At 35.0% G+C, this 13,737-nt stretch overlaps 1 protein-coding gene across 1 annotated transcript; it reads left to right on the forward strand.

Moving 5' to 3' along the window:
• Positions 1-2,114: 2,114 nt before the first annotated feature.
• Positions 2,115-13,260, forward strand: LOC144439715 (alcohol dehydrogenase-like). The gene is made up of 9 exons (XM_078128951.1): positions 2,115-2,209; positions 3,337-3,474; positions 6,280-6,352; positions 6,546-6,741; positions 8,023-8,183; positions 8,825-8,943; positions 9,474-9,659; positions 10,265-10,420; positions 11,097-13,260. Exons 2-9 carry the CDS (start codon positions 3,358-3,360, stop codon positions 11,205-11,207), a joined length of 1,119 nt encoding a protein of 372 aa, XP_077985077.1. The 5' UTR covers positions 2,115-2,209; positions 3,337-3,357; the 3' UTR covers positions 11,208-13,260.
• The last annotated feature ends 477 nt before the right edge of the window (positions 13,261-13,737 follow it).

The raw sequence follows: 13,737 nt of genomic DNA on the forward strand, positions 1-13,737 counted from the left end.
ATGTATTACCTAGCTATAAGCACACTAGTTACAGAGCATGTCATGTAAATGCTTAGCTGTTTCACAATCAATGCTTCACTTATATTGCACTTTGGGGCAAAGGTGAACTTGAAGGTTTCGTAATGGTAATCTTCATAGATAGTTTATAAAAGAAGTTAATCTAAATTGTTCTACTCGTCAGTATGAACTTGTCAAAAGGGATTAATACACTCTATTTTGGACACTACATGTTATTGACACGACAAATCACCACATCTCATCAGATTAAAAAGTTTCTATTATACACTAGGTATGACCACATAAGTTCTCTAACATACCGGAGACTTAACATGCAATATTAATGCCCCTATAACAATGTTACGGGACCATTCTTATGTGACATGGGAAACTCATTTAAAACTTACATTTATGTTAGCTTTTCGAAGCTCGGAAATGTTACCTCAAATGCTATTGCCTTAATAGAAGCAAAAAACTCCAGATCTGCCAGGGGCAAAACCCCAAGCACTCCCTCACCCCCAGAGGTCACTCATGCATTCAACCAACAATCAGATGCACCAACAACCTTTTTACTGTCATAATGGTATTAAAACTTTCTTAAATATTTTCACCCTATCGCCATATAAGACACCCTTTAAGACATCAACAAACCTGATATAGACTACCATCCACCGTCGTTAACTGATCCTGTGTGCACCTTAATCTAAGACAACTCTCTGATCCGAACCTTGATTGCTTTGGTTAAAGTCTCTCCTATATTTAGTATATTGGCCCGTACATTACAAATTTATCTTATCAGTTATGCACAGTATCAGTCTCGAAGTCGCCTGCTTCAGTAATTGCTGTATGGGTTTTATTACATCACAAGGTATATATAGACATTCCTTCCTATCGAAATTTTTAATATGTAATGAGAAACTATAGTGTCTGTATTGAATGGTCTACTAAAGTATTCTATTTAAGCCTCTAACGGGCACCGTACGTGTTGATATCACAACCGCCGTACCCACTTCACCACCCCACATCAAACTACGAGTCAGGTCTTTGTCTAGTAAATTATTTGAATCCCTCGTAAACTGTGCTAATATTTGAGTAGTCCATTGGCTAACAGTGGCACCAAAGCTGGTACTATCAATAATAAGTAAGTACACACTCGAGCTCATTAGATTATGTATTCCCTTCAATTCAGGTAGTGTACTTGCCAATGTGAATATATTTGAGAATTATTTTGATAGAGTTTGCTGTTTGGTATTAAATATCATTTGGGTTTTTTTTTGTCCTGATACTTAGACAGTTTATAATTGAAAGTTGCCATATTGTTAAAAATGCGTTTGCCATCGTATAGTCCTGCTAACAACTACATGTCAACATAAACCGAATATTAAAGAAACCCAAATTCTTATTTTCATGTCGAGTCCATAGGATCGTTCTTATTGGTTTTCATGTGTACTTATATTGTAACAGAAATTAATGGTATGTCTATGAATGCAATGAAGTGGTACTTATTGTGGTGTTGTTTAATGAATTATCAGTGTATTGGTTTGTATTTGATTCTTAATAAAGATGATTTGAACTTCGAATTAAGTATACTGTCAGTGAATACATTAATTCCATTGAATAATTAATTAAGCGCATTATTTTGTATTTGATTCTTGATACAGCTGATCTGAAGTACGAATTAATTATATTGTAACTGAATAATATAATTTCATTGAATAATTGATTAAGTTTATTGTTTTTTTTTGTATCTGATCCTCAATTAATTTGGTTCAAATTATGAGCAAAATATTTCGCCCCCGCCTTCAGACCATCAGACTTTTCATGCCCCCCTATGAACCCTCAATATTATTCATGGGGCCCCGATTTCTCCACCCCACACACACACTCCGTAAATTCTGACCCCAGCCTTACTCTTTCTTAGCCATGATTCAAAACATTAAAAGAAATGCCAGAGGCCGATAAATGGTAACAAGTTCACAGCTCCTCAACTCTTCTCTACTGTTCATAGTTACTGCAGTAAGATAGCCAGGTTGGAAAGACGTGACATCCTTAAATATGACACAAACCATTATTTTAAATATTCGACGTTCGTGTACTTTGCTCCACTGTCTAGTTGACCCAAATTCGCTAAGGTCGCTTTTAGAATTAGTGTGCCAGCAAAGGTGGTCAAAGAAGGAAGATTCCTTCCATTAGTAACCAGCACATTATCGAGGTAGGATAATTTAGTACTTTTTGTATTTTGTCTTTTACGTTTTAAAGTGTAACTGAGACGTGATGACTTCCATGACCGTTGGACATATAGAGCAACACAGGTAGCTCAAAACAACCGTGGTGTCATCACCTTGCCTATATGCTTTTAGCGCCCATGTTTTGTACACGCTTACTTGTCACGTGAACCATACATTACAGTCTTTAAACGTAATTAATTATATTCCGTCTTAAAACACAGTCACTAGTGACCTAATATTCTATTCAGGGATGGTCCCAGTACAAATCATTCACATTATTCAGGTTAAAGTATTTACGAATGTTCAGGAAGCACCGTCACCGGTGACTGCAGTCTAGGATTCTTTTGTACGACTGGGAGTGTCACTACCTATAATTCAATGGATGTTTACGTCATGAATTCGTTAGTAGTCTGAGCTGGAGGTCACAACCATTGGACCCCTAGGGGTCACTCTGTAACATGCCTGTCCGATTGTCACTAACTAACACGTTAGACTTCAATCCAATGTAAATAAAGAATAAGTACCGAATGTATTATGTTTAAAAAAAATCTTACACACAAATGATTCTTCTGTGTCATAATAGAAAGCCTCATTTCGTATTAAGGATATTTTAATTTCAATGAAATTATAACACAAACGAGTAACATTGGAAGAAGACATAGGAATATTACCAGTGGTATTGTAGCTCAACTGCATAAAATCTATTGGTGTTATGTTTTTCTTGCACGTGTGTGGATCGATGTCAACTTCTTGTCTTACATGTTACATTCGCAAGTTGCATGTTTTCTCTGAAAAGGGGCGAGATATTTGTGTTTGTTTTGTCCGGGAACGGATTTGTCATATTGATTTAAAATGACAGCGGCACACCCCATCCATTTTCTAGGTTAGTACACCCCCTCGAAAAGAAGTCAACCATTTTCTACGGCAGTATGACCTGTCGATATATAAGAGGTCTTTCCATTTTTAGTGTCTCCAATACACCCGGTGGTAAGCAAATATATGGGCCAACATCCAATTCGTAATAACCATGTAAAATAAGCTATTTTTAACCAGTCTTGAATAAAATTACTTATCTCTCATTTTCATTAAAATTTTTGAAATTTTTCTTAAGTTTCTAAAGAGGAAAAACAAGATGGCCGAAAGTAAAACTATGAGATGTGTGAAAATGGTGGAATCTGGACAAGCAGAACTAAAGTATGTCACAGATGAAGAAATACCTTCTTTGCCACCAGGGGGCGCTATTGTGAAGGTGGGTGTCACTGGCAGCAGACACATTAGGAAAGTAGTATACAAGGTTTTATAGGTAGTATACAATTTGTAGTACATATATCGCCTATCTCAGCATAAGACAGGTGGTATTTGGGTATACTTATGGTCATGGTCATTGTGACTAGAAACAGTTTTATCCACACATTTGCCTACGCATCGCTGCTGTTAATCTTGTACTATATAAATAGTACTATATCTGCTGTATACATAATTGCACTTTTGACATTTCGAAATGTAGAGTTACCAAAATGTAAAAACATGTATGCAATATCAATCATAGTTGACGATAGTCAGATTCACAGTGACACGTAGTATTTCTTAGTTTGTGGTTTTCCTTTAAGAATTAAAATATCACACGAATCCTGATACTAGAAATGTATCATTCACTTGACTCTATACTATTTACTAAACGGGAAAAAACAACTTGTTTCTCTTATCTTAACCTTACTACCAAAAAAACAAACAAACAAAAAAAGAAGACACAGATTGCAATGCGAATGCCTTAATCATACCATATGCGTTTACAGTGACTGCGATAGATTGTATGCTCCCCTAGGAGTTGATAAACTTATATAGGGCACCAATATGACATAGAAGTGCTAGGGGTAATAATTCAGTCAGATATATGATCACGACATACATTAATGTAAGGCGTATATATTATAAATGTGCAGTATTAACATTACACGCATAACCAACAACAACAACAACAACAGTATATATTATATATATATATATATATATATATATATATATATATATAATTTATATAGCGCCAAATATCCAAAGAAAACAATGTTCAGTGGCGCTTAGAGTTAGAAAGGAGATGAAAAAGCTCTCTGAAATATGTGGGTTTTCAAGCGTCTTTTGAAAATGTTAACATTGGGAGAGGTTTTAATGCCCAGGGGTAGAGAGTTCCAAAGTTCAGGAGCTGCTGAAGAGAAGGAGCGGTGACCATAGGAAACCAGATTCCATTTGGGTGCATGCAGAAGGCATTTATCCGATGAACGAAGAGTGTGTAATGAAGAACGAGGTGTAATTAAGTTCTTGAGATATCGTGGAGAGATTCCATTTAGGGCTTTGTAAGTGATGAGCAGAAGTTTGAAAACAATACGATGAGATATTGGAAGCCAATGAAGTTGTTTCAGAATAGGGGTTTTGTGTTCGAATTTCCTGGTGCGCGTAATAATCCTTGCTGCCGTATTTTTGGCACGTTGTAAGCGCTGTAAGTGAATTCGTTAGTAGAATATATATATATATATATATATATATATATATATATATATATATATATATATATATATATATATATATATATATATATATATAAATATATGTATGTGCATATATATATATATATATATATATATATATATATATATATATATATATATATATATATAAATATATATGTATGTGTGTATATATATTTGTACTCCGGCTGGGCGTTAAATTTCGACTGACAGTTACAAATGAGGGCTATTGACCAATCAGGGAAAAACGTGAAGACCGGTGTATCAGCAGAGTAGCAAATTTATCAAATGTCGGTGGCGGGAGTGTATTTGCTGTGTATGAGATCAATTAATGGCATCCAGGGAAGAGTGATTAGACGCAGACAATCATAACAAAAACATGACCCCTGACTGTGACTGAACAGATAAGACTTCCGTTCACAAGTTGAACACTATTTTCGTAATAATAAACATTACCTCAGAGTGTATTTAGAAGGTGAATAAAATACACATACTAGCTCACCATGCAAGTTTGGAATAGTTGGGCCGATGAGAGGGATGAAGACGGAATGGACAAAAAAGTCACAATAATTGTGGACGATATTGCACTGTAGTTTGAATGGTGTATTTTACTACAACTTGCGAGAGGTAGACGGTACTACTATTGCTTCGTAATACTCGACATTTCAAAAGTTTGAATGGTGTATTTCATTTGCATGTAATTAATATGCTGTTTCTTTACGCTAGACACAGATAAACAATTTCGCTGAAGACGGAATGGACAAAATAGACACAGATACACAATTCCGCTGAAAGTTGTATTTTTGATGTCAGTAGCCATGTTTTGTTTTACCAGTGGCGATTAAATTGAGTAGTTTGTAGTATAAATATATATGTATGTGTGTATATATATATATATATATATATATATATATATATATATATATATATATATATATATATATATATATATATATGTATATATATATATATATATATATATATACATATATATAGTTCTGGTGGTTCTGGAACTCTTTCTTGGTTGTAACTCGGAGTTTTACGCATAGTGCGATCATCAGACAACTGGTTTCTACTCTCTAGGTGAGCTGTATATATTGAGAGCAGACAATAGAAATATCATCACTATTAAATATTGTCTATGTGTGGGTTGGTGTTGTGTGTGTGAAGGTGTTGGTTGTTATTGTGTGAGGTATTGGGTGCGGACAAGTAGGTGTTGGCGGGTTGTTACATGTCGGGCTTTGATGTTCCGTTAGTTAACATGTTTAGTTTAGGTGATAGATGCTCTATTGAAGTTGGACAAATAAAACTTATTCTCGTGTCAGCATTTAGATATCAACTCAGTTCTTTTGTTTAGTGTGGAGTTTTTGTCTGCTATTGTGCTCTGCCACTGCGGTATAGAGCACTGCTTTATATATATATATTGCGCTCGTGTACTGAATGTGTTGTAAATTGTGTGATTTATTTATAGTTTATGAAAATTCTGTCACATTTTTATTTAACTTTGAAATGTTCCTTTTATTTGTCATCAGGTGCTATTTTGTGGTATGTGTCACAGTGACGTCCATGCTTGGAAAAGAGGACAGCCCCTGCCATTGATATTTGGTAATTATTAATTCTTTCTTTGCCATTACTGTTTATGGGCGATTTATTGCGATTAGTTTATTGCGATTCTAATGACAATACATGTGCTTATTTCGAAATGAGCATCGATTTATTGTTTTTTTTCACTATTAACAACATCAATTACATTTAATAATTAGAAAAGGAAATGTAAACCTATGAATTTGCATCCTAGGTCATGAAGTCGCTGGTATCATTGATTTGATTGGTCCGGCAGCAGCCAATCCTGAAGGACTTGCTATCGGAGACCAGGTGGCTGTGTATCCATGGATTGGTTGTGGAAACTGTAAACCTTGTCAAACTGGCCATTATAGTTATTGTGATAAGGGTCGGTCGAACCATCTTAAACTGGGAATTACAGGAGCTGGAGGGTAACAGTATTTGTGTAACAGAAAATGTTTTGTTACAGACATTCATTTCACTACATAAATGCATTTATTAATGCATTTAATATGTTTGCAAATTCTTTTAAGATATGTGCAATTAATGATATATGACCAGAAAAAGGTCACTAATCGGGAATATTCACATATGTCAAAATACAAACTAACATGTATATATCCCATATTATATGGGACCACTATTTTGCGCTCATGTCACTAGTTGCTGAATTGCTACCATATTTCTATTGTAAAACACCACATAACTCAAAACCTGTAGAACATAGAGACTCCATTCAAATGTCTAATCATATATTATCATGTGCAAGCTGTCTTTTAAGGCCTTGAATTCGACCTTTGCCCTTTGTTTTCAGGGTGAATTATTAAAATCAAGCTGTTTGTTTTACAAAGCAGACACTTTGCGGTATTTAAGAGTGACCTTTGCTTTTCTTCGGAACAGAAAAAAAGTCATGCACTAACTAATACAACTTTTAACTTATTGACAGCCAAATTTGTTGTAAAAATTACCTATTTATACAATAGTTTAGGAACTATAACACATAGAAAGTTCATTCAAGAGTCTTAACTCTTAAATGATACAATGTGAATTCTGCTTGTACCATTGTACTTTTCACACAGAAGCAAAAAAATTAAGGAGACTGGGTCTTCAGCAAAGCCCTGTAGAATTTTTGTTCACTTTAAAGATATTATGTTCTAAATAAGTTTCATGTCATAGCCATACTTCACATGACAACGCTGATACTGACCTTTGACACATTGGTAGTTTATAACATTACATGCAAATTCTAGTCAAATAGTTGAGACTGTCAAGTCTATTACTTTTGCATGAGGAAATTTGGTATATTAACATTAAATAAAATATTACATTGTGTTTCATCAACATTTTTGCTTTGAAACACAAGACATTTCTAATTTAAGACAAAAACATAAATTGAAATGGAAGTAATTGTTTATTCTGTTAAAAACAATTCATTCCTGTAAGGTTTCCTGGAAGGTAAATCGTAAGAGACAGGGGCAGTATTGAAAGTTGTTACAAATGAGGTAAATTCTATTTATAAGACCATTACCGTCTCCGTTCCTAACTGCCTGTTTGTGATCTGAGTTTGAGAATGACGTATGTTTTATCAAAATGTACCGAATAAAAACATTTTACTGCATAGCACCATGATTAATAATCCAAATAGTAAATTATTTTATAATACATTTGTAGAATATAAAGCTTTATGAAATCGCTTATCTTTTTAATTTCAGATATGCCGAGTATTTAGCCATTCCAAAACTGACTTTTCTTGTTAAGGTTCCTGAAACTGTTCCCATGGAAGTAGCAGGACTACTTGGATGCGGAATGTTAACTTCTTATAATGCAGTTCAAACTTTAATTCCAAAGATTGACCCTATTCTTCATGTAAGAGGTAAATAATTGCTCCCTGACAAGTGCTAGTATGTTAGCTACATTGCACACTGGTTCAAAGGCCTATGTCTGATTAGGATTACAAGGTCGTTAGCAGAGCTAAAATATAAAAAATTGTTCCTGAACAAAAGATTCTAGTTCTATTGGATCCTGACACTGATATGATAACAGTTACTCAAAATATATGAGATTCAGTTTGAACTAATGAACAGGAATGTCTCACTTACTATACAGGATCACTAGCAGTTGTTGCTGTAACTTATGCTTCTGATAAAGAGAGGGTTGTATCACGAACTGTCTAAAAGTCTAGCTATCTACCATAACAGTCATACAATTGTGTAATTCTGCGACATTTTACTAATTAATGAGTCTTTTAAACTACCTTGATTGAAATTAGCGCCATTAGATTCAGAATTAGAATACTTTTAAAAAAAAGATTTTCTTTATATCTTGAAAGTCATTTCAAGATTCTTCTGAACAGTCGTATTATTATAAGCGAAGCTTAAACTCGTTGAACTAGACAGTGCATGGGGAATACGTAAGACAAAATGGAAAACCGACGATGACACAAAAGAGTTTCATCTTTTTGTTTTGCAAACAACCTCTTTTGAAAATGAGTATGTTTGTTGTTTATATTTTCAGATAAATGTGGCATTTTAATCATTGGTGCAGGTGGATTAGGATTATCTGCTGTGAAATTGCTGAAATCACTTGTTTTGCCAAAGTATGATAATGTGGAGCTGGTATGTGCTGACATTCAGGTGAGTTATTAGGGCTCAAAGAACAAAGTGGTGGTTGGAGGTACTGGGTTTAATCCATGCATGTACGTGTGAATATCTGTGCCAGTTCACTAACCAGATCTCTAACATATTCTATCCAATGCCATTCAAACTTGGCCGATTGGTGACATATAACTTTGTGGGCTTAAACTTGCTACAAATGTGACACACCATTGTTAGAAGGGCATGGCCACATCTGTTTCATTGCAGTGCTATAAATTTGAATTAATGGCAATTCAGTAACATTTCTGTTAGTACCATTTAATATTAGAAGTTGACTTGTAATTAGCATTGATATGCTATCGAGAAAATTTGTTTAATGTCTCATGACGCCAGACAATCAACCATTTTCAATATTGAGGGTGTTTTAATTTAGATAAGAGGATAAGAATGTACAAGGTATAGTGAGTATGTGCATGCTTTTACCTTTTATTCGACACACTTTTTGTAATTGCGTAGTTCCATTTCAGTCTCCTCACTTCTAAGTAGCTAATCATAATGTGTCATTACAGAAGAGTAAATTATCACTGGCTATGGAGGCAGGAAGTCCTGGCATAGTACACTGGCTTAAAGAGGATTCTGAAGACGAAATGGTCAACAAGATTTCATCAGCATTCACTGAAAAAGGTGCTCATATAGTCCTCGACTTTGTTGGTAGCAAGCAGACATTTGATGTTGGATTGAAAGCTCTGAAAGAGGTAAAATACTAATAGTGCCAATGACATGCCTAAGTATTAAACGATAAAGCAAATATCCTTACTCTCGTTCTCCTATTATCAAAGTGTCCGCTCGAAACAAATGATGTCATTCGGTTTGTGTGGGGCGCTAACTCCTGAATGAAGACCAGGTTGTGAGCATAAAACATTTAATTATCTGAAATTATACCTGTGATAACACCGGTCAAAAAGCTATGGTTATTCTATATGTTGACTAAATGGGAAAACACGCCACGGTACGAGTAAATGAGTAAAATAAAAATGCTCACTATTATCCATATTAGCATGAAGCTGCAGAGAAATACACCAGCACCAAAAGAAAATCTTGATTGTGAGTACTCTTGTACACTGCAACCATGACCACATCCATACAGCAACAGCCAATTGACAATGCCTTGTACAAATGCAAAGCCCACAATAGTGATCATTGCAACATATACCAATTGCAATCCATCCACCTAGGTTAAATGATGTCACATCTCTCTCAGACCATCAATTAACTTTCGTGGTGGTGTGAGCATATGACGAATATTTGCATAATGATATATACTTCAAAGCCAATGCCTGGATCTATTTGTATACTGCAGCATGGAACTTTGATGTGTATTGGTTTACATGGTATTGGTATCAGACAAGAAATACCTATATTTGAAGCAGTTCTCCACAGCTACTGTGTCCAGGCAATTTTAGTTGGTAGTCTACAACAAATGAAGGACTTGACTCAGCTAGTTGCTAATGGAAAAGTAAGTTTCTAGGTGCATTCGATTCCATTGAAACCATTACTTTCCTTAGAATCAGTATTTTTGCCGAAAAGCAGAGCGAAACCAAATAATTGATTAGAACATGTGTGTGTTCAAGTGTATGATAGCAGGGGTTTCAATTTAGCGTTCTGTCAATATCCTAGTGTTATTACATTAACGGAGCAATATGGATTGTATACGACAAGTCGTTTGTTCTAGTACACATAACTTCCTAGCTATGCCAGACAACTCTCTATATACACTTAAATGTTACCCGAACTTGAACTTGGCCTTGGGAGGTAAATGGCAGCATTTTGACAAGTGTGAATAACTATATATAATTGGCTACCGTACCACATGTGCATGTATTGTTTCTGGGATTTATACTGCAAATTTGGCAATGTTACAATTAGAGTTAATGCGGAGACAAAGTTGGAAAACAATCTCAATTAGCTATCGGATTAATCATCATTTGCATTCAATGTGAATAATTTGGAAAAGACAGTTCAAGTCACCTTTTCCATGGCTAAACTTGAGAGGGTGCACGAATGAACAAAAAGAATGAATCAAGGTACAGATGGAATCAAAGATATTTGATGAACTATGCCTTGGAAGTCAAGATATATCCACTGGTAGAATGCTAACTGAATTTTCGCCTTTCTTGAACTGAATTGCATAGGTTTATCCAATACCATACAAGGTATATCCATTGAAGGATGCTGTGCAGTTGATATATCAACTTCGAGATGGAAAAATTGAAGGAAGGGCTATCTTATCACCTACTCTGTAATCCAGAAAAGTGATGACACATTCCAAATGATGAGATAGGAGGAAGGGATAGTGTATCATTTAAGCTGTATCAGTAGTGCTGTAGAAAGTCTATCATAATCAGGATAGTATCTTATTCTACATAATAATATATAATAGGAGTTTGTAGGTAGGCTTTAGAGGTATACAAAGTATATTTTATCTATTCATTTCCATGGAAATTATGATGCACTGAATATGTTATATACAAATATTGTAGTAGCTATAGTGTCCATGTAATGTAATAACCAAATGTACGATTTTCGAACCAGCATTTTTCATTATTAATATGTAGTTCCGACTTAAGACAAATTTGAAATGATAAGATCTACACATTTTACAACAAATTTAGTGTAATTTTCAGTGTAAAACTTTAGGAGTCACGCTATATGCTTATGAGATGAAATCTCACAAACGGCTACCAAACCGTATATGTAATAAGTAAGTCGATTAGCTGTTGCGTTATGAGATAGGAATGCGTCTGACAAGAGGACACAAAATGACCGACATACAACAACGTTGTGTCTGTCATCTGAAAGCTATCGAAAAAGAAACCATTTGCTCTTTCACTGAAGTTTCTTGGACTAGATTGACTGAATGTGTCGAAAAGTGGGAGTTATGGTAAAGAGCAGGACATTTTGACCTAGAATGGCGAAACACACACTGTTTTCACAACCAATGCTATCAACGTGTGACTGATAAACGCCGTGTTGCCGAAGCTGATATTGTATAAATCATTTAGCAGCGAGATCAATAGTTCAATGTAATTTGTGAGTTGGATGTTTGAACCCTTATAGTTCTCATCGATAAAAACAATCAAACATGATTGGTTCCGATTACCCTACCCCACCTAGTTTTCACGCCGACCCTAAACTTTTTTTTCGTATTCCAAAAAAAAAAAATAGCGAAAATTGTAAAATCTTTCAAGAAATAGTAGATGCGGAAACTGACATCAACTTAATAAATATAAAACCGTTCTTCTAATCTGTTATGGCTGTACATTTGAGGAGAAGAAACCAATAACCCAGAGACCATATGGAAAGCATAACTACCTAAAGACACTCACATATGAACAAAAATGAATTAAGGAAATGAAATGAAAAATCTACCTACCCAACCTATTGTACAATAAATTGAGAATAATCGGAGCCACAGTTTTTTGTTAGGCCATACCTTCTTTGTACCCATAAATGCTAATATAAAACATGTCAAAAACAGGAAATGAAAGAACTTTGGCTGTAGCAGATATATAGCACTAAAAAACTTAAGTGAATAAAAGAGCATTTTTCTCACTACATACCGGCTTTGTATCATACTGCAATGTTAATACTACTATACACTCATTTCAAACTGATTGTGTTCTCTGAAACAAATGTCGATGTAAATATGTAGTGTATCTCTCTATATACCGAGTAGTTTGTTCTTATACTTGTGTACCTCATATAGTGGGGCTTGGAAGAGACAATTACAGTCATAACACTGTGAAAGCACCGGTACAGCATGCACCACCAAGAGGCCGTGGTGGATATAAGCCTTGCACTACGTATTCAAGAATCGCAAATGCAATCACTTTTAGTTGTAAAAATACGCTCTAACGAATCATAGACAGAGATATGCTAAAAATGTATGTGCTCTGATCGCAGATGGTCATTATATGGACACTCTGGGAATGATATATGGACTGCAAATAAGAACTTATTTCCTTGCTAGTGTCTGGTATTTTTGAAATGACAGGTAGTGAAGAGGTGTAATTCCTAAGTGAAGTGATGGTGTTTTAAACATGTTATCATTCAAAGCCAAGTTACGTACACATGAGAGTAAGCTAGGTGCTAAATACTACATATTGACAAAGGCAAACGTAGCAAATCATATCTAATATATAAAAGTAAAAGTGCCCACCTCGAAGACTTGCATTATGATATCACGCACAGTAATACACGACATTTCAAAAGTTTGAATGGTGTATTTCATTTGCATGTAATCAATATGCTGTTTCTTTACGCTAGTCTTGTTTAATAGACACAGATACACAATTTCGCTGAAAGTTGTATTTTTGATGTCAGTAGCCATGTTTTGTTTTATCAGTGGCGATTAAATTTCATATCACTAGGTGCATACACATGATGGATGTGATTGTATTGAGTAGTTTGTAGTATGAATGTCCTGCGTAATAATATCAAGCAAATACATAGTGGTATGAAATACTCTGTCCATTGGGATGTAATTGCTATTTTCGTCGTGCAACATAGCGATATACGTGTGAGACATTGAATGTTGACACAGGCGTGTATCCAGTTTGTTGACACGTGTCAGCTTCAATTGGAAGTCACGTTGGCGTCAGGGTGTCTCATCGAAAATCAAAACATAAACAATGAGTGTATGGAGTTTTTCCTGGTAAGAATATGACACCATCGAATTATTAGCCGGGGTACAAGATAAATGCCATCCTGGCAATACACGCCTCCTACGTCGGCGTGTATTTACCCGGACGGCATTTATTACTTGTATACATA

The sequence above is a fragment of the Glandiceps talaboti genome, chromosome 1 (assembly GCF_964340395.1).
Source record: "Glandiceps talaboti chromosome 1, keGlaTala1.1, whole genome shotgun sequence".
NCBI lineage: Eukaryota > Metazoa > Hemichordata > Enteropneusta > Spengelidae > Glandiceps > Glandiceps talaboti.

Excerpts from the sequence above, each read along its gene's own strand:
- LOC144439715 (XM_078128951.1), top strand. The coding sequence starts at position 3,358 with ATGGCCGAAAGTAAAACTATGAGATGTGTGAAAATGGTGGAATCTGGA. Across the intron at positions 9,660-10,264 it reads GATTGAAAGCTCTGAAAGAG|CATGGAACTTTGATGTGTAT; the intron begins GTAAAATACTAA and ends TGTATACTGCAG. Across the intron at positions 10,421-11,096 it reads AGCTAGTTGCTAATGGAAAA|GTTTATCCAATACCATACAA; the intron begins GTAAGTTTCTAG and ends TGAATTGCATAG.